Consider the following 20,294-nt stretch of genomic DNA (forward strand, 5'->3'; position numbering starts at 1 on the left):
GTGCCTTTAAGTGGTCTGAAAAAGAAAATTACTTTGACATTTCAAAGATATGTTACCCTAGATGCATAAGAACAGAGGACAAAGTAATGTGGGGAGGGGGCAAGAGAACTAAAATATTAAATCAAGCTATAGTCAGAGACTGCAACAGGCTGATCAGCCCTACAGCAGGCCTGAAGGAAATCTGCAAAACAAAGTAAGATTTCTACTGTTATCAGGGTGAAAAAAGGAGCCCATCTTCCTGAGGGCATCTAAGCCAAAGAAAATATACTGGCAAGTTTTGCAGCAGAGAAAGTTTTGTTAGAGAATTGCAAGATTTGGAGACACAGGCAAGTTATTGCTCAAAGGTCTGGCTCCCTGGGTGTCTCGGGAGTACAGATTATATAGGGAAAAATCAGTAGTCATGCAAACTAAGAGAGTTGGGATTGTGGGTGTTACTAATTGGTCAGGGCTAGGGTAAGAGACAGCTGATCATTATATCAGGTCCTGATGTCAGTCATGGCATTGTTCTGTCTGGTTTTGATGGAGGACAGGAAAAAATGTCCCCAAGTTAGTGGGGTGGAGGGAGACTAAGCCCTACATCAAGAGAAGAAGAAGGTCCTTTGGCAGAGAGTGTAGAAAGAGTTCAACACACACACCAAAGTTAAGAGAGTGAGAGGGACAGTGAGAGGGACAGTGAGAGGGATGTGGAAAGATAGTGAGTAGGGGGCTGAGTGTTCAGGGAATTCACTTTACGTGTCATTCATTAGTTCCTATGAGTTATAGTTTAAAAGACTTTGTTAATCCATTTCCTTTGATACAGACATACAATGAGGAAGGGGAAGAGTATGTAGCATGAAAAGGTAAGAATATGTAGAGTGAAAGACCTGCTGGCAGTTCCCAGCCTTTAACCCACAGGTTCCCCATGATTTTAGTCATGGGGAATGACTCTGTTGGTTGCTGTTTCCCCTTCACAGGTACAGAGAATAGGTTATTAGTAATCTCAGTAGAAATCTTCCTCTGTTCTGCAAGTGTGGTCCTGGCCTGGCTGCAGGGCTGATCAGCATATTGCAGTCTCTGATTATGTCTTGATTAACATTTTTAATTCTCTTGCCTCACCTTTACATTAATTCATGGGCGATATCTGTTCCTGTAACCAAGCAGCACACCTTGCTCTCATCTGTCTGAGAAGGCGGCTGCTCTCCCAATGAGATAACCCCTTTCTCTGCCTGTGGACATAAAACACTCTGCTTGTACTTGGTCAGCAGCAGTTTTTCTTCCTGCAGCTCTGACCTGCTGCTGTTAAAGCTTCCCTGCCTGATGAGTAATAAGTGGCATTTCTCACCCTGGTGGTTTTTCCAGAATATCCAAACCCAGGTGCAAGTTCCAGGCCGGGGATCCTGCGTTATACCTTCTATATTAAATTCTTTTAGGCTTAATGGAAAGGTCAAAGCTTCTTCCTGAGCCTTCTGGGCCTCAAACATAAATAGCTTAAAATAATCAATATCCCAAAGAGGTATATTTTGGGGTGGCAAACTCTGCTCCTCTTCAGAAGTACATTTTTAATAAACTATCCCTTCCCTAAGCATCATGTACCATATATACATTACAGTTTTTAAAAATAAAAATTATATACTATAAGTCTCAACTAGACAATGTCAAAATTACATCTATTTCTTTGCTTTCTTTGTGATCATACCCTTTGGAGGTGTTACAGGTCTTGTGGCATTTGGCTTCTTTTGCTTTGCAGCCTTTAAAATCCGAAAAGAACACATTATCGATTTGTCCACATTCATCATGTCAAACTCTCCACAATAATTGGGTACAGAAAACAGAGTGACCAATTGCCTATTCACAAAAAATTTATATCCATCTTCAACCTCCTGATGGCCTCTACTTTTAGATCCAAATCATGCTTATGGAGAAATTTTGCAACCACTATGCACCAAATGTGAAGGACACTTCTCTCTCATTTTCACCCCAGCCTAAGACATCTTTATCTGACAGACCACAAAAGATTGCAAAGAAGACCTTAACCAGTACATCAATTGGTCATATAATTTGCTGAATCTGTTCCATAGATTGACGATCTGGTGATAAACCCCATGACAGCAAAATATTTTCTCATCTACAATGGCTGCTATAATTCAATGTTATATCTTCTTTTACATTTATCATACACTCCATAAATTCTATTGAAGCTTGCACATTTATGTTTTCCTCTGAGGAGAAAAAAATTCTCAGATATTTCATTTTCTATGACAGTAACAGTCAGATAATCTCCAATGACTGCTTCCCCTGTCCACATAGTCCCCAAGAAACAGGTAGTTGCTTTCAGGTGGTAAACCACTGTACTCAAAAAGTCGAAGCAAATCATAGTATTGTCCATGGATATCAGCACACATTTTGAGTGACGCTTCAAGTTCTAGTAGGATAGGCTGACTGAAAAAGCTTTGGGGACTTTAAGCACAATCCTCTGATTTCATTCTCCTGTAGTTGGACATTCTTACCAGGCTTGTACTCTCTCACTTCCAGCAGATATTGGATGATGCTTTTGATGATGAGTTTATTTATATTCACCATCACCTTCCCACCACCAGTCCTCCTGTAGAGGTGCCACTGGTGGCTCGTGCCCGGGCCTCACCCTCCTCTCCCAAGCCATGAGCACAGCAGCAGTGGTGGTGGTGGTGGTGGCAGTAGCCACGGTGGGTCTCCACCCAACCGCCTGGCTCCCTGCTTCCTCTTTCTCCCCGCACTGGAACCATGAGCTCTGCCCCTTACTTCTGAAAAAGTTAATTGATATATCAGGACCTACAAAATGGAGGCCACCCTAGTGGCCCGACCCATGTCACAAATATAAACCTAAGTCAGCCTGCAGATACAGGAAATAACTGTTAAGGAAACCTCACACACACCAATCACAGTCCTCTAACTGGGCTCTAACTAGCTCACCTTGACCTAGAAAACTGGCCCTGCTGGCATTATGAAAAATCCCCAACCTCTTAGCCAATCCTGCCCTATTTCCCTGTTCTCTTTTTTAATGCTCTATAAAACTCACTCTTGCCCCAAATCACTCTGGTAGAGGGCTCTACTGCTTATGAGGCACTGTGTTCCCCCAGTCCATGGATTGTTTTTCCATGAATAGAGGACATCAAATTAAATTGTTTTCATTTTGTCATTTGACACTTCATGCCCCCAGACCTGGGACATCATATCTGTTTCTAATATTTCCATTCAAGATATGTGTCCAGGAACATACTGAAAGCAACTCTTTTCATCCTCAGGTTTTTAATTTCATTTTAAAAAGAAGGAAAAGTCCATGGGGACAGGAATGACATCTGAGTTATTTTCCAGACTGATCTAGCAGAGATTCTCAACAAATATTGGTTGAGTGTATTAAGTGACTTTAAAGGTTTGCAAGTGACCACACCCTGACTCCAATCTTTTGTCATAAATTTGAAATGTGTCTTCAGGCTCAGTTTCTCCATTGAGATGGACTCCTATACAGGCCCAAGGCCTGGGCTTCTCACTTGCAGCACAAGAGTGTAAATGAAACTGTGGCAGTGGTCCTTGTCTTTGGGTCAGGCACACTTCTCAGTTTCCATCCATCCAAATCCAATCTTTGACCTGGCTTCTCCATCCTTGTGTACTTTGAATCTCAAGTCCTGTAGATCCATGCCTGACTCCCTGAGTGTTAGGAATCTGTGGTCAGGCCTGCTGTGACTGCCTATGGAAGTAGTTCATAAGGGGCCAATTTTAAGGCATCAGAGAGCATGACTGACCAAACTCAGTGTAGGCCAGGCATGTAGTTAATGAGTATAAAGCCATTTCTGGCTGCTTTACCTGCTTCTGCTGGGAATACCTGCTGTTCCTACATTTTTGCCCTCTTGACAACTAGACCCTTCATATATTCCTGACTTCCAAGCCCTGGGATGGAACATCATTCATTTGTGTGACACTGCACTTACATTTCAACAGAGACACTTATAAGCCCCTTGCTTGGGGTTGGTCGATAAATTTACAGTCACATTTCCAGGATGACACAGTCACATATCCTGGGTTTGAGGAGATTTCTCAGCAGTGAGTAGCATTAGGAACTCATATCTGAAGGAGCATAAAAGATAGTTATTTTGGAAGGAAGTCGATGTTCTTCATTCTTCCTTGATATTTCTGGTCATGTCAGTGAATTCTTGAGACTATTTTCTTTGGGGTGAGACAGGAGGGAACACACTGCTGTTCAGATGGCATTCGCATACACAAATAGTCAAGGTGTGTGTCTGATGATGTGGGCAGTGGGTAGGGTGTTTCCACCTGTTGAGCAGACATAAGAACACAGAGCACTGAAGGTAGGCAGGGCTCTGGATCCCCCACAACTGACCCCTTAATCCCAGACACTCTTTATTGCCAAGGTTACTCAATCCAAGCCTCCTGCTGTGCTTGCTGCCACTGATTTAATCATTCTGACTTTAGGAAAACTATTCCTTAAGGTTAACCCACATTTATCATGTCGAATGTTTAATGAGCTGAGCTTTCCTTTCAATAACCCAACAGAACCAACCTTTCTTATTACTAGGCAAATTGCTTTACCAATCCTCATCTTTTCTGATTTGGTTGGGAGGGGAGACAGGAGGTTTCTGCCAAGTATGATCTGTGAAGGAATAAACTTTAAATCTTACAACCTTAGTAGTTAGTCTTGGGAAAGTGTGCAAACCAGACGTAACATAGCTAGACCACAGAAAAGAAAAGGAAATCTCGTTTACTGGTGGCTCAGAGCAAGCTGGAGTCTCCTTCACAACCATCCCTTCTCTCCAAGCACAGCCTCACCATGGCCTTTTCTCTATTCATGGCCTCAGTTAGGATTCTGATGATTTTTCCTATCATCCCTACCTAGAGCCTCTCTCCTACTCTGTTCCCATTTGACTCCTAAGACACAATTCTCTTGTATTCTCTATATTCTTGTGTAATCCTAAGCAAAGGGAATGGAGACATCCTGAGGATCTTTTAATACCAGGCCGAGGAACATGAGATCCCTGGGGCCAAAGAAATTTTAAGATAAGCTTGAATTAGGAAAAGTAATGAGACAACTAAAGTGAAGCTCAGCTCTAATGCTTCTTACCTTTGGGGGGTATTTGTACCGTGGAATAAAGCATCTTTGCTGAATTTTCCTCTGGAATAGTTTTCTATTTAAAAAAAAAAAAATCATCATCCACCCGCTAGGTCACATAGACAAGGCCAAAGAGACACCTGGAATCCAGAGAAAAGAAAGTAGAGATGGGAGGAGTTGGCAAGGTAGGTAGAGGGTTCTGGAACAGAAATGGGTATTGGGAATTGTTCTTTCCATGGCTGTTATTATAATTATTAGTAACTTTTTTCAAGAAACAATTGGCACTATCTTAAAACTGTGTTGTGTTGAAATTAATTTAAAAAATATATAAGATATATAAGTCCCATGAGCTATGAGCCTTCTAAATTAATTAAAGGATAATATTGCCAATGTTGCAAATAAACCTTTCCATCAGTCAAAAGGGCCCTTGGAGCAAACCAGTAAGGATGACTGATGGGATAGACAAAACAAAACAAAACGAAACAAAACAATAATAATAGCAATAACAAATCTTCCTGGCTGGAGAAAAATATCCTGGGTTGATAAAGTTTTTTCTGAACATCCAGGACAGTCCTGTGGTCTCCTGGAATATATCTTGAGAAGAAAAAGAGGAAGCAGAAAGTGGTCAATTTGGACAGAAGCCAGGCTGAGTGGAGCACAGAGCAGTCTCCCTGCAGGAAGGAAAGAGCCCTCAGGACACTAACAGCTTTGAAGAGGAAACGTAATGTCTCCTCTTAGAAAAGTTATAGGTAAGAGTAGGAAGACACAATCCAATTGGGAGACCCAAAAGCTGGAGTAAAACTGGAATTTTGAGGCGCCATAGTGTTCTTATTTCTTCATTAAATGAGCCAATGCGGAAAAGCAGTATGACCTCTAAAGAGCTAGTCTAGCATGGGCTACAATGATTTCTCTGGGTGGACTTTTGAAGTTGTCTACATAGTTCATGTCTCCAAAGTATCTCTTGTCACTTGCATTTCTTTAAGCTTTATTTTTATACTTTTCTTTTCAAAGAGTTTCCTTTGCATTAACCTTGTATTCATTCACTTAAGTTTAGTGACCTACACTTGGGTAGCCTTGAGTATGGGCCCAGAGCCACCATGGGCCCTCTGAGTCCTCTCCTAATGACTTCTTGAGTTGCCTTAGAGAATTCTAGTGCTAGTTAACCGGCACCATAACTCAAACATCATATCAAAGGCACATTTCTCTATCTGTTGTCCTGTGCAAAAAGAATCAGGCCTGTTCAATGGCTATTGTGAATTGTGGAGGGCAGGTGCATTGGGTTTCAAGAGCTATGTATCCTCATCTCCCATGTTGTCCAAATTCATGAGAAAATCTTAAGAAAAGAAGAAAGGCTTCAGAGAAGAGAATTAGGCCCCAGGAGAGATGGGAATGGACTCACATTAAGGTTAGAAATTGTGTCATACTCTGAGGTCTCCCCAGAAGAGGGGTAGTAGTTAAGAACTTCCTGATGATTATCCATTCTCTTCTTTTCTCCAGTGGACTCTGCAACCAATTCAGAGAATCAGAGCTAGCCCCTCCTTCCACTCACCACCTGTTGGCCCAACACGTCATCTGACAACCTACTCAGGGTGACAAACCATTCTGGTTTCCCTGTAACTAAAGAGTTTTCTGGGACTTGGGATGGTCAGTGGAAAACCCAGGAAAGTTCTAGGATGAACTGGTTACCCTCATCACTCTACTTCCCAATTTCTGGACCAGGGCAGCCAAAAGAGAAAGCAGAGTAGGTCATAAATGCTTTCAAGAGGAAAGGGAATCTGCAGTTCATACCCAACCAAAGTTTAGATTTCTCCCCAGCACTCTATATGGACAGTAGCATTGGGAACATGAGAAGACAAATCAGCAGGGGTTAGGGACACAGCATGGGGTACAGCATAAAGAGAAATGGAGACAGAGACAGGCTTCTCCAGGAGGAATGTGTCTAGACAGGTGGGGAAGTAAAGAGAGGTCTCTGGAATTGATCCAATGAAGAGGACTGAGACTGGTCTGGGGTCTCTGGCAGGGATGGGGATTGGAAGGACTGAATAAAAGGCACTGGTCTACAGAATCTCAGGAAATAATCTCATTATTTCCCAGGCCAGGAGAGCAGAGTCAGCAGTGGTGGGACCTGTGCCAATAGGATGGCCTCATCAGTAAGTCCCTCTGGGAGAAGGAAAGAGGTGGGCACTGGAGAAGGAACTGGAAGGACCTTGGCCTTAGGAGAGAAGTTAAGGACTCGAGCACTCTCTCTACCCCAGAACTAAGGAGAGGAGACAAATGATGCTTTCCTTGAGGACTAAGATTATGGCCTCTTCATTTCTGTATCCTTAGTGCCTAGCACCAAGCCTGGCACACAGTTAACATATGCTTGTTGGATAAATGAGGGAGAAGTATTCATAAATGAAGGTGAACACAAAAAATAGTACATACTCTACCTTTTTCTCTTTCTCTCCTCATAATCAAAGTAAATGCCACCAGTACAAGGACACTGAGCAGGAAGAACAGCCACAGGAAGTTCAGGGCCATGATGGAATCTGGTTTACCAGCAGCACCTTTAAAGAAAGAATAGACGGAGGCACAGGGGAGGAAGAAGAGTCAGCTAGGGAAAATGACCCAACTTTTGAAGCAACTGCCACCTTCCTCCAGGTCTGGTGAGTTTCCGGGGGTCTCCAGTTTTCACACAGGGCTATTTACATGGTGACCAGGAGCTGAAAAAGGTATAGGTCCTGAGATCAGAGGCTCCTGGAGAAAGAAGAGAGAGAGTCACCTTCACAGAGCTTCCAGGCAAAGATGGGGTTTGAAGAGTTGCTGCTAATGGGGTTCCTGGCCATGCAGATGAAAGTCATTTTCTTTTCCCCCAGCTTCCAGGATATTGGAAAAATGGAGCCATTATGGAACTCATTGGTTGCCTGCCCCAGGGACTTCCAGCTGTAAGTCACATCCTCTCCTCCTTGTTCCACAGAGCATGTCAGATTGGTCACACAGGTGCCATTCTTATTGTTCTGCAGACCCATGGTAACTTTGGGCTTTGATAGGTGCTCTGTAAAAGAGAAACAAACAACTGAAGCTAGAAACTATGCCCACAGCTTGCTCTCTCTCTCTCTCTCTCTCTCTCTCTCTCTCTCTCTCTCTCTCTCACTTTTTCTGAATGATTCTTGTAAATCTTGGTCCTAATCTCTTCAAAGTGCAATAGAATGGAGAATAAGCAGCAATTCAGAGCAGAATTCTCATTCTTATTTGGAAAAGAGAATTATCTGGCTCTGCTTGCCCACAGCTTTATAACAATAATAATAAAAATAATAACAATCCAACAAGTATGCAGCTGCCATTTACTAAGCATACCCATATAGCAAGTGCTGTGTTAAATGCATTTTAGATATTGGCTAATTTTAGATATTGGCTAATTTTTTTTAGAGGTTCCCTATTCCCTTATCTTTAGGCTTCCTTTAAGAGACTTTCACTTTTCTTGAGAAATAACACTTCTAGTCCCCACCTCCTCTCTACCTTGTGAGCACTCATCTCTCTCAGAGGATGAGCAATTGGTTCATTGCTGGGATGGTGAGAGTCTGACATCTATTATCTACATTTTTCTACTTGTGGGTTTGAGCTATTAAATTGCTGATAAATGTGGTTTGCCCTTTTTACTCTCCCCTAGCTAGTTTGCTCACAGAATCATCTCGTTTGTTCTTTTCATATATATATATATATGGAGGACACACCCTGGATCAAGGTGAATAGTCTACCTCCTTCAATCAAATCTAGAGACCCATGTCCTGGTGACCATGACATTGCAGCTCAGTGAGTAAGGCAACTATTCTTATAGCTGGTTGAATGTTTGTTTTATAAGGTCATCTTCCTTGAATGGGCTGTAATGTCTAGACTTGGGGAAAAAAATATTTCTGCTATCTAGCTTTACCAGAAAAAAAATAACACTATTTTTATCTTCCTTTTGATTCTCGTGTCTATTTCTCAATTGGTTGGAATCTATAAGGGAAGAGGTATGATTGATGTTTATATCCAATAATCTTTCTAAGATAGGTATATCACTTTCCTCCCCATTACAGCTATGGAAACTAAGTTTCAAAGAGATTAAGTAAGGTTGCTGCCAGAGAACTGGAGACAGTCCAGCTGTGGCTACAGCTCTTGCAGCCGCCTGACGATGTCGTCTCATGTAGCAGAGCAGCCGCTGCCCCTGCACAACAACAACTACAAGGAAGGGGAACAGCCTTTTCCACCACCAGCTGGATTCAACAGTTCCTCAGTGGAGCTACCCATGAATAGCACCAATGACAATGATAATGGCAATGGGAAAAATGGGAGGCTGGGACACGATCCTTCCTCATCCACCATCCACAATGGAGGCATGGAGAAGATCTTTTTGGATGCACAACATGAATTGAGACAAAGTAGTTCAAGAGGCAGTTCTAACTGTGCCGCCTTTCCCCACAGAAGATGGGCAACTTATGTTTGATGTGGAAATGCACACCAGCAGGAACCATGGCTCTCAGAATAAGTTGTAGAAGAAGAGAAAGAAGTTGATGCTTTGAAGAAAAGTATAGATTGGGTGTCTGCCTGGTTTGGGAGGCCTGAAAACATTCCACCTAAGGAGTTCTACTTCAGACACCTTGACTGTTCTGTTTCTTTAAACATGAAGAAAAATGGAGCCATGAAGAAAGGCAGTATTTTCCCTGCTGAAATTCTTAAGGTATTCATTCCATCTCTCTTCCTTTCTCATGTTTTGGCTTTGGAGCTAGGCATCCATGTTGGAAAACAAATGAGCACACTTTCTGTCAGCACCTACTGAAGGAAAGAAAGCCCCTGGAAAAGCACGTGGCCTGTGAAGTGGTGTATTGTCACAGTAGTTTATTTGAACTTGAGACCATTGTAAATATGACCCAAGCCACAACCTTATCTTTACATATCCAAGCTCCAGTAATGCTCAAATTCAGTATTTTATTCAAACTATGTTGAGGCATTTTACTAACCTTATTCCCGTTTTTGCCTGTAAGTCATTTTAGAATTTCCTAACAGAGTTTACTGTTGTTTAGAAATTTGCAAGGGCTTCCTTTCCGCAAATGCTACCAGCAGATGATAATTTTGTCAACAATGCTATTATCTCCTTTTAGTACCACCAGACTTAGACCAGCATCATTCATGGTATAAATTTTACTCTTACAGAATAACTACCATTTCTCTCTTAAAACAAGATCCATTTAGCAGATGGTATAAAAGCTTCATTGTTTTGTTTTATTTTTCAAGACAAAGGTAAGCTTTCCTAAGTTTGAATTTATGATTATTAAAAAAGGAACCAAAAAAAAAAACCACATGCCACACACACACACACACACACACACAAATATCCTGAGCAATAAAAAATTATTTAGAGAGAGAGAGAGAGAGCGAGAGCGAGAGCGAGAGAGATTAAGTAACTTGGTTAAGGCCATGAACTAGTAAATAGAGTAGCCAACATTTGACTTGTGTCATTTCCCCTTCCCATTTTGCCCATCTGCTGTTCCACACTGCCTCTTACGGAATCTCTGCGTAGGACAGGACCTCGGGGGTCAGCTATATCTACTTCATCCATGCAGGAATTCCCTCTTCCACATTCTTGCCAAGTGTTTATCCTGCCTTTGCTTGAACGTCTCCAATATTAGAGAGTTTACCACTTTACCAAGGCAGTCATCCACCTTTGGAACTGATTCTACTCACCGTAGACACGCAGCTCATATTCCTGGATGAAGGGACCCTGGAAGAGTGAGCTGTATATTTCTACACGATAGGCACCTGAGTCACTCTTATTCAGTTTGCTGAGCTTCAGAGAGTAGTTTCCATGTGAAAAGTCCACCCTTTTCTTGTTATGATTTTGAATCACTATGACATTATCTTGTTTGTCTGCCATTTTTGGCTGTATGGTGACAAGAGTAGTTGTATTAAACATCCAGACGATGCTGTCAATCTGATTTACTGAGTGTGTCAGAGGGAAGGTCACAGACCCACCAAGGATACCAGTTAGCTCCTTCAGAGCTCCAGAGGCTGCAGACAGAGAAAACCATAAAATAAATGTGAGTTCCTGCCCTTTCCACCAATTATTCACCTCCTGTGGGTTCTGGGAAGGTCCCCCCAAATCCTCTCATTCCAACCCTGGGAAGCCCTTTGGAAGCTCGCTCACATGAAGGCGTTGAGGTCAGAACTCTTTCCTGAAAGTGGTGACTGCAGGTGAACCCACCCCATTCCCAGAGACCTCTGACTTAAAAGACCAAGCTCTGAGGTAGACCACAGCTCCATCCTTGACAAATTCCTGCAGGGGGACAAGTGGGAAAGTTCCTGTCCAAACTCTTCTTAAGACACCCCTTACTCCCATTGCTTCTTGGGGAGCTGATTTTGATGCAGAGGACAGAGCAGCCTGCCTGACATATTACATATATTACATATATTACATATGATATAAAAGGGCAGTGGTTCTCGAGCACTGATCAGGACATTGGGAGGTATGATGTAAGTTTATAATGGTAGCTTAGAAGTTTGAAGATAATTTATCTTTCTATTTTATGATAGGGTGAATTCAAGTATTCTGATTTCCCCTTTATGTTCTTTAGTGATCTTTCCCTCAAGCATAAGCTGATCTCCCAGTGCTCCAGAGTAAGAAAATCTGATGCTACCAAATGTTGACCTAGTTCCTTGATTAGAGGTCTGGGATCCTGACCAACTTTTTTGCTAACTTTATCTCCAAAAGTACTGATTTCTCTCCACAGGCAAATGTCTTTTAGGAGCTGATTCATTTTAAAACATTTTTTCCCTATAATTTATCACTCAGTGCATGTATTCTTTGGATCCCTCAGACCTTTATCAAATCAACCTGTTAAGTAAGCTGAGTTTTCAAAAAACTGTACCCCCTGCTCTCCTAATACTAAGGCAGGATGGTTTTTTGGTTATTCTCTCTTTGATCATCTCAAGGAGTGTCGAAAGAGTTCCAGTAAATGTTACAGACAAAATCAGTTTTATTTAGAATTTTTGATGGTCAGTTAATGCATTTATTTGTTCACTTGCAAAACAGAGAGGGGAGGAATTAATATTTTGCAGTCAAATAAAGACCGAGTATCACTTTGCCTTCAAGCAGGTGTAATTTCAGGACTTAGGACATCTTTGAGTAATTTCATCTTCACATGAGCTTTTGGAGAGATGTTTAAGTTGGGGAGGTGACAAAATTGCAAAAATGTGGCTTTGGTGCTTTAGCATGTGTGCACACATTTAAGCTACAATTATCCTTTTCACGTCACAATGCTTTGTTATATCCTTAAGTAAATGTCAAAAGATGTAAATTGTGTGGTGATATAAGAAAATGCCTCCAAATTTATAGTTCTTGTTAGAATGAAATTGGAGGATAACACAGTACAAATTGCCAACATGAGCCTCGATGGAATATATCGTTCTATCTTAACTGTATTTTCAGAGTGGAAAAAGGAGTAATGAAAGAAGAAATTAGCTCCATGCCTCTCTAAATGTGAGTTCTCAGGATGGGAGCAGGGTTGGTGGGTCCCAACCAGTTTTGTTTCCTCTTCCCAATTGACTGAGAAGGGATCCAGAAACTAGAGACTTCTCAGCTGTCCAAAGATGAACTGAATCTTCCCTTTCTGTGATGGCTTCTCCACCTGCAGGTTTGACCCTATAGAGTTTTACCCTGTATAGGTAAGTCACGCTTTTCCCATTCAGTCATTCCTTCCTTCAACAAGAATTTATTTAGTTCCATATTTGTGCCAGGCATTGTTCAGGAGCTATGTTAAAGATATTAACTGGGGAGCAAGACAGTCATGATCCTTGCACTCATGGGGTTGGGAAATTGTGATTAAATAAGTAACTACATGTGATACAAAAGGAGGAGTAACAGGTACTTGGGGAACATACAATGGGGAACTTAACATGATCTGTGGGATCAGATGACTAGAGAATGAGTGGCTACTAACACTTATCTATAAGACCTGGGAGGATCTGGCTTCATGAGACTCAACTACCATCCCATCAAGATCAGTGTGGTGAATGGTGTAACTTGCCTCCTCTGCATGCTTTTCACCCCTTCCTCATTTTGTAGTGGCCAGGTAGTTTTGGTAAGCATCCAGCTCAGGTGGTAACCTTCGTCTGGCATAGTAATTAGTTCAGGGGTATGGCATGACTTGGGTTGATTGTTTCTGAGAGAAGCCCAACACTTTTGCTCTAAGGCCAGGATGACCATACAATGCTGTGAAAATAGAAGAAGCCTGGAACTGCCACCCACTTACTGCCACCAGACAAGCAGCCAGTTCCCTTCCCTTGCTTGATCCCATTTACTTTCTACTTCATAAGCTTTTGTTTGTGCTTTATCCTTCACTCTGCTCATCTAAATTGTATTCAAAACCTATAAAGCCTAGTTCAAAGCCTTTCCCTGAAGAAGTCTCCAACTCTTTCTCATACACACACTCTGAATATCCACTGGTAATTTATTTTCCACTTTAAATGATTGAGAAGAAATTTTTCCCCTGGATGCTAATTGGACATACCATTTTGCTGTGAATTAGCTACTGTCTATAGGTGTTAGGTTCAAAATGACCTGGTGAGAGGGTCTCGGTTTTCACCCAAGGAGGGGTAGAGAGGGTCTCTCCCCCTAGGCAGCATGGAGTGGTGTGAAAGATTTAGAGCTCTGGCCTAACTTGGAGTCAGGAGAGCTAGGTTTCACTCTAGTTCCTCCATAATAACAACTCCAGCAACAAACACTGCTAATCACTCTGTAGTTCATAATCTAGTTCAATGGGCATTATCTTTCTTGCTCCTCAAAGCAACTCCATGAGATAGAGGTTAAGCTCCATACATAGGTGAGGACACAGGCTCCAAGATGCTGAGTGGCTTTTCCAAGGTCCCAAACTGGGGAGTAGCAGAGTGATATGAGAAGCTAGTTAGTTCCTCTGTGTCAGAGGTCTGTGTTTTTTCCACTACTGCCTTACCATTTACTACTTTGAGTTTTACTGTTCTCAATGCTCATAAGAGAAAAATAACAACCTTTATTTAGCAGGATTTGGGGGAGGATGAAGGGTGAATACAGGTTTGAAAGCATTTTGAGAAGTACAGAGCAGCCTGCTACATGGTGGGAGGTGGGAGGGAGGGCTGGGAGCAGTGTTTTAGGAACAGATCTTGAGAAAGCTTACTATTTTTTTTAGTTTTCTTTTCACAAGGATGGCTAAAAGTGAGAAACAGAGATTTCCCAAAACTTTTTTGAATGGCTCTTTGGCAAGGTGAGCTTCTCAGAAGGTGGTCTGGAACCAAATGCCTATAGACCAGTCACTGGCTACTTCATAGCAAAATAGTAGGTCTGATCACCATGCAGGGAGATATCTCTTGCAGCAAACATTCCCCACCAACTTGCCTTTGGAGATTAAGGGAGCTGGGGCAGAAGACCCTTCTTCCCTGGCCAGGACAGAGATATGTTTGGTATCAGGAGAGTCAGCTTTAAGATGCCTTCTACAACAGGAAGGGACAACAGCACCTCCCATTTGCCACCTCCCTTTACTCTGGATTATCACCTCCACCCCTTAACCTGTTCACCCAAGGTTGAGGAGTTAATAGAGTCAAATAGGAGGAAGGAGAGTCATAAGTACAGCTGATATCAACGGATGGTACCCAAGGAGAAAAACTTCAGGCTAGGGGAGGGTGTAAAGCCCTCCTCCTGCTTGCCAGCCCAGTCCCCAAGCACCTTTCCCAGTACTCGGTGCCTCCATCAGAATGCACCAGCATGTCATGGCACCCTTCTCATGGAAACCAAGGACCAGAATATCTCAGAGCTGAGAAGAATCTTAGGAATTAGTCCAATCTCACTTTGCAAATGAGGAGACCAATGCTTTGAGGTTTTCAGCGACATGTCCCAAGTCAGTGGAAGGCTAAGATTATGAACCAGGGCTCCTAAGGCAAGTTTTCCCAAGCTGTGCCTCCTGTCATCTTTAAGGTCTGTGCCAGTGCCTCAGTGTATTTCTGAAAAGCTTAGAGGAAGGACTAGGAGGTGGAGGGTAGAGCAAGTGGTGGTGGGCAGAATCTGTGGAACTCCCCTCCATCAGGGGACTTCAGCTCTATGCATTAGAGTCATTTACTTGTTCGTTTCTGTGTAAGATTTCATTTCATAAAAGGTAACTGCTGCTTTAAAAAGAAAAAAAAAAGATTTTGGAAACTACTGCTCTTTACCCAACTTCTTAACAAATGTACCCTGGAAAAAGCATTCTTTTTATCTATCTATCTATCTATCTATCTATCTATCTATCTATCTATCTATCTATTTTTACTTAATTTTTTTAAAAGATTGGGGAAAATTACACTTACATAATTTTCAGGTGTACATTATAATTTGACATCTGTATATTCTATTGTGTGTTTACTACCCAAAGTCCAGTTTCCTTCAGCTACCATATATTTGATCCCCTTTACCCACTTCACCTTCCCCCTACTCTCCTATATTTGACCCCCTTTACCCGGTCTACCTCCCCCCTCCTTGGAAAAATCATTTTAAATCAGTGCCAAAACTTATGGTGGGTTTATCAGAACATAATCCTATCACACAAGTTGATGAGCATCTGTACATGGCACTGATTTAACTACTGAACATCAGTGCTTAGCCTTGCCTACCTCAAATGTGCTCAGAACACTTACATTAGCCTACAGTTGGGCAAATAGCTTGAGTTCCATCTCAAGATATTTCATCTCAAGAATAATTGCCTTTCTCATCTTCTTCTCACCAGAAGCAGGACACAGGTGGGTGTTTTTTAGAATTGATGGGATACAAAAACACAAAATGCAATATCCAAAAAATGCTGGCAATACAGTAAGTACAATTGCTGGCAATACAGTAAGTACAGTATCTGTCCTTGACCCTCCGGATAGCATGGCTGACTGGTAGCTGCGGCTCGCTGCCACTGCCCAGCATCATGAGAGAGTATCATACTAAGTATCACTAGCCCGGGAAAGAACCAAAATTCAAAATTTGAAGTACAGTTTCTATTGATGCACACCATCGTAACTTCGAAAAACAACACGTTGAGCCATTGTAAGTAGAGGACCATCTGTATATGGAGCATCTTTATATGGAGCATCTTTATATGGAGCATCTTTCAAATCTTCCAATTCACTTTATACCTTTGCCACCCCTCCAACTCTAACCTGCAAAGTTCACATTCAAGCTCCCTACTTGCCCTTCACTCATCTCCTGCCCGCTTTTTCTTGTCTCTTCTGGTCACCTACTTTTTCTGTTTTCCTTTTGTTACTTGTCTCCTCAACACTCCTGTATCATTTATTCATTACAAAATCTGTGAGGGGGACCAGTCATGGTGCCCATTTTCCAGCTGAGAATACTGAGGCTGCACAGCTGTGTCTTAGTCCCTCTGAACTTGGCCAGGTTGTATCCCTGTGGGTGCATTTACATTCTGGAAACGGATTTACCTGCTCTTCTTGGGCGTTTCCAGTCCCTACCTTGGCCTTGTATACCTGAAGGGGGAAGAAATCACAACTAGCTTTCCTAGGAAAAGTCAGCTCAAATATGCATTTACTGAGCACTTCTCTGGAGCCAGCTATAGTATTACGCAGATTGGTGTGATGAAAACAGCACCAACTTTGGGAACTCAATCCCTGCTCTCCCTTTTATTAGCTGTATAGTCTTACCCAAGACACTTGACCTCTCTGAGCTTAAGTTTCATCATCTGTAAATCAGGGATATCTATCTTATAGATTTGTGAGGAGATTGTATGAAAAACGCCTTGGAAGTAAGAGGAGCTTAACAAATGGTGATTATTATTATAATTATTTTGCTATTGATATTTTATTTAAAGCACCACAATAATTCTGCAAGTTAGGTTTCATTTTCTGTTATGTGAAGAACACAGTTCAGAGACTGCATAACTTACCCACAGAATATAGCTACTAAGTGAAACCCAGGAATCCTTGTCCAGGGCCTACACTGCTTCCATGGTCCTGCCCACTGGAGGCTCTAGAACAATCTCGGACTCCTTTCAGCCTTTGGGAGCATGGCACACACTTGTACCCTGCTGCCCACATGTTTTGGGTGAACATCTGCCATGTCCTCCCCCACCTCACCTTCCCCAAATTCCACTTCTAATTGTCATTTCCGTTTAGAGAAATGGTTTTCAAAGTGAGAGCCTATTTTAGGACCATATGCTTGAAACCAGTGCTTCCTAAAACTGAAAACTTCTAACGTACTCAACAAGAGTGAGAGTCTGCCGATGCTGAACACTTGGTGAGGCCAGGTGTTGGGAAAGAAAGGACTGGGAGTGCTGACTGACTGCATGGTCTTGGGCAGATCACTTTAGGCAGTCCTAGGACACATATAAATAAACAAGCTATGCCAAATCCTCAGAGGGAGACCTCATAGAAGTACCCCACAAGTTTGATGACCAGAGATATATTCTCAACTTATGGAGCTCCTGATCCTTTTTGGGAGCCCTGAAGATAGTAAAAGTTTCAAAGACTACAATACCTGTGACAGGTGAAAAAATCCCCTAGTCACTCATGCCATTAAACATAAAGTGCCTACAATATGAGTTGGTTTTCTATGTAGAGACTGATTGGATTGCTTAGGTTAAGAGATGAAATTCAAATGTTTCCTTTCATCAATATAATTGTTATGCATAATCATTTAAAATATATTTCTAAATATAAATATATAAGTATGTTATAAATATATTTGAATGAAACATTTTGATATATATTTATGAAAAAATAAACATATACTTGTACCATCTCATTTTGCTTTTAAATTTACCCTCGAAGGGAGAGAGGGCTAAGGTTTAGGGAAAATAACATTCTTCATCTAATTTGTGGCAGAATCTGCATTAGAACACAGGTCTTCCTGATACCCAACACATCTTTCAGGCTTTCCTTTCTTAGGACAGTCAGAAGAACCATTAGTCCCCAGAGTCATTCCTCTCTTCTCTTTCCAATCTCTTTCTGCCCTCTGTGATTCAGAGACCACAGGATGTAAAAAGGCAGTATTAGACAAGGGAGCGGAGCCTCCAGAGTTGAGCCAGAGCCCCAGAGTGAATCCAGGACCTGGAGCTATACCTCATGGTGGGGAAGGCAGTCAGAAGAGCAGGACTGGACTCACCTGTGAGCTGGCAGAGGAGAAAGATGAGAATGAAGCAAGCTGGGGAACCAGGCATATTGTTCTCTGGATGTCAGTCACTAAATTGAACCCACTTCCTTCTTGTACTGCTCACGTTTCTTCCATAACTGGGTTTGAAGAAGTAGAAGGGATCATGAGACTAACAAGTGAGAATGAGTCATGCGGTAAATTAATGTTCAGGGTTTTTTTTTTTTTAAAGAAACTGCCAAGTTATTATCTAGAATGTGATTCCTTATCTATAACATGATGTTTCCATCATCTTTGGGATTCAATTCATTTTTCTCTCTCTTATTTACACTACTTAGATACTAGCCACTGATAAGGATAGAGGAAATTAGACATGATTATGGCTGTAACATTTTACATTCTCCTTAGCAATTTATGAGAGATCCAATTCCTTTGAATCCTCATTAGCATTTAATGTTGTCACTATTTTTAATTCTAGCTGTTTTAATAGATATGTAGTGATATCTTATTGTGGTTTTAATTTGCATTTTCCTAAAAGCTAATGATGTTGAACATATTTTCATGTGCTAATTTGCCATCTACATATCCTCATGAAATGTCTGTTCATGTCTTCTGCCCATTTAATAACCAGATTCTTTATTTAGTTACTGCTGAGTTTTAAGAGTTTTTATATATTCTAGATACAGTCCATTGTCATATAAGTGGTTTGCAAAGGTTTCTTCTACTCTGTGGCTTGTCTTTATATCTTATTAATAGGTTTTCTGCAGAGCAAAAAATTTTAAATTTGGGTGAAGTCCAATTTATTAATTTTTTTTCTTTTATAAATCATGTTTTGGTGTCATGTTTAAACACCTTTCACCTAGTCCTGAGTCCCACAGTTTTTTTCCTGAAAGTTTTATGGTTTTATGTTTTATGTTTAAATCTCTGATCTATTTTGAGTTAATTTCGATTTAAGGTGCGAAGTTTAGATTAAAGTTTACTTTTTAAAATTTATTTATTTAAATTACTTTCAAGTATACAGTACACTGGTTAGACACCAATATAGTTCATAAAATGATCCCCCCAATTACTCCCTCCCTCCATGACCCTTCACCTAGCCATTATATTAATGCTAATTGCATTCCTTATGCTGTGTTCCCCTTTTCCATGGCCTATCAACTACTAATTTGTACTTCTTTATCCCTTCGCATCATTCCCCGAAGCCCCCAATACCCCCCGCATCCATCACGAAATTGTCCACTATATTATGAGTCTGCTTTCAATTAGTTTGTTCTTTTTGTTCCTTAGATGTCACAAATAAGTGGAATCATATGGTATTTATCTTTCTCTGCCTGACTTATTTCACTCAGCATAATAACCTCTAGGTCCATCCACGTCATTGCAAATAATAGGATTTCATTTTTTTTAATGTCTAAGTAATGTTCCATTGTATATATAAACCACAACTTCTTTATCCAATCACCTGTTGATGGGCATTTAGGTCGCTTCCATATCTTGGCTATTGTAAATTGTGCTGCCGTGAATATTGGGGTGCATAGATCTTTATGAATTATTGTTTTGGTTTTCTTTGGATAAATACCCAGAAGTGCAATTGCTGGGTCAAAAGGTATATCCACACTTGTTTTTTGATTAATTGATGATAGCCATTCTGACGGGTGCGAGGTGATATCTCATTGTGGTTTTAATTTGCATTTCTCTGATGGTTAGCGACCCACGAGCTTCTTTTCACATGTGCCTTACCCACCTGTATTTCCTCTTTGGAGAAGTATCTATTCAGGTCTTCTGCCCATTTTTTAATTAGATTGTTTGTTTGTTTTTTGTTGTTGTTGTTGAGTTGTATAAGTTCTTTATATATTTTGTATGTTAACCCCTTATCAGATGTATCATTAGCAAATATCTTCTCCCAAAGAGTCGGTTGTCTTTTTGTTTTGTTGATGGTTTCCTTTGCTGTACAAAAACTTTTTACTTTGGCGAAGTCCCATTTATTTTTTCTTTAATTTCCCTGGCCGAGGAGTAATATCAGAGAGGTTCCTGCCTATTTTTATTTCTAGAAGTTTTACGGTTTCAGGTCTTACATTTAAGTCTTTAATCCATTTTGAGTCTATT

The 20,294-nt window shown here is 41.2% G+C and overlaps 1 protein-coding gene and 2 pseudogenes across 1 annotated transcript; 1 reads left to right on the plus strand and 2 right to left on the minus strand.

The window, feature by feature from the left end:
• Positions 1-1,646: 1,646 nt before the first annotated feature.
• Positions 1,647-3,118, minus strand: LOC102879952 (annotated as a pseudogene).
• A 726-nt stretch (positions 3,119-3,844) lies between these two features.
• Positions 3,845-18,326, minus strand: SLAMF7 (SLAM family member 7). The gene is made up of 7 exons (XM_006922884.3): positions 18,204-18,326; positions 10,787-11,110; positions 7,845-8,117; positions 7,513-7,629; positions 6,480-6,583; positions 5,093-5,156; positions 3,845-4,287 (listed from the first exon to the last, which is right to left on the minus strand). The coding sequence occupies exons 1-7, from the start codon at positions 18,256-18,258 to the stop codon at positions 4,241-4,243; spliced, it is 984 nt and encodes a 327-aa protein (XP_006922946.1). The 5' UTR covers positions 18,259-18,326; the 3' UTR covers positions 3,845-4,240.
• LOC102880194 lies at positions 9,237-9,881 on the plus strand (annotated as a pseudogene).
• Positions 18,327-20,294: the final 1,968 nt, after the last annotated feature.

The sequence above is a fragment of the Pteropus alecto genome, unplaced genomic scaffold (genome assembly GCF_000325575.1).
Source record: "Pteropus alecto unplaced genomic scaffold, ASM32557v1 scaffold359, whole genome shotgun sequence".
NCBI lineage: Eukaryota > Metazoa > Chordata > Mammalia > Chiroptera > Pteropodidae > Pteropus > Pteropus alecto.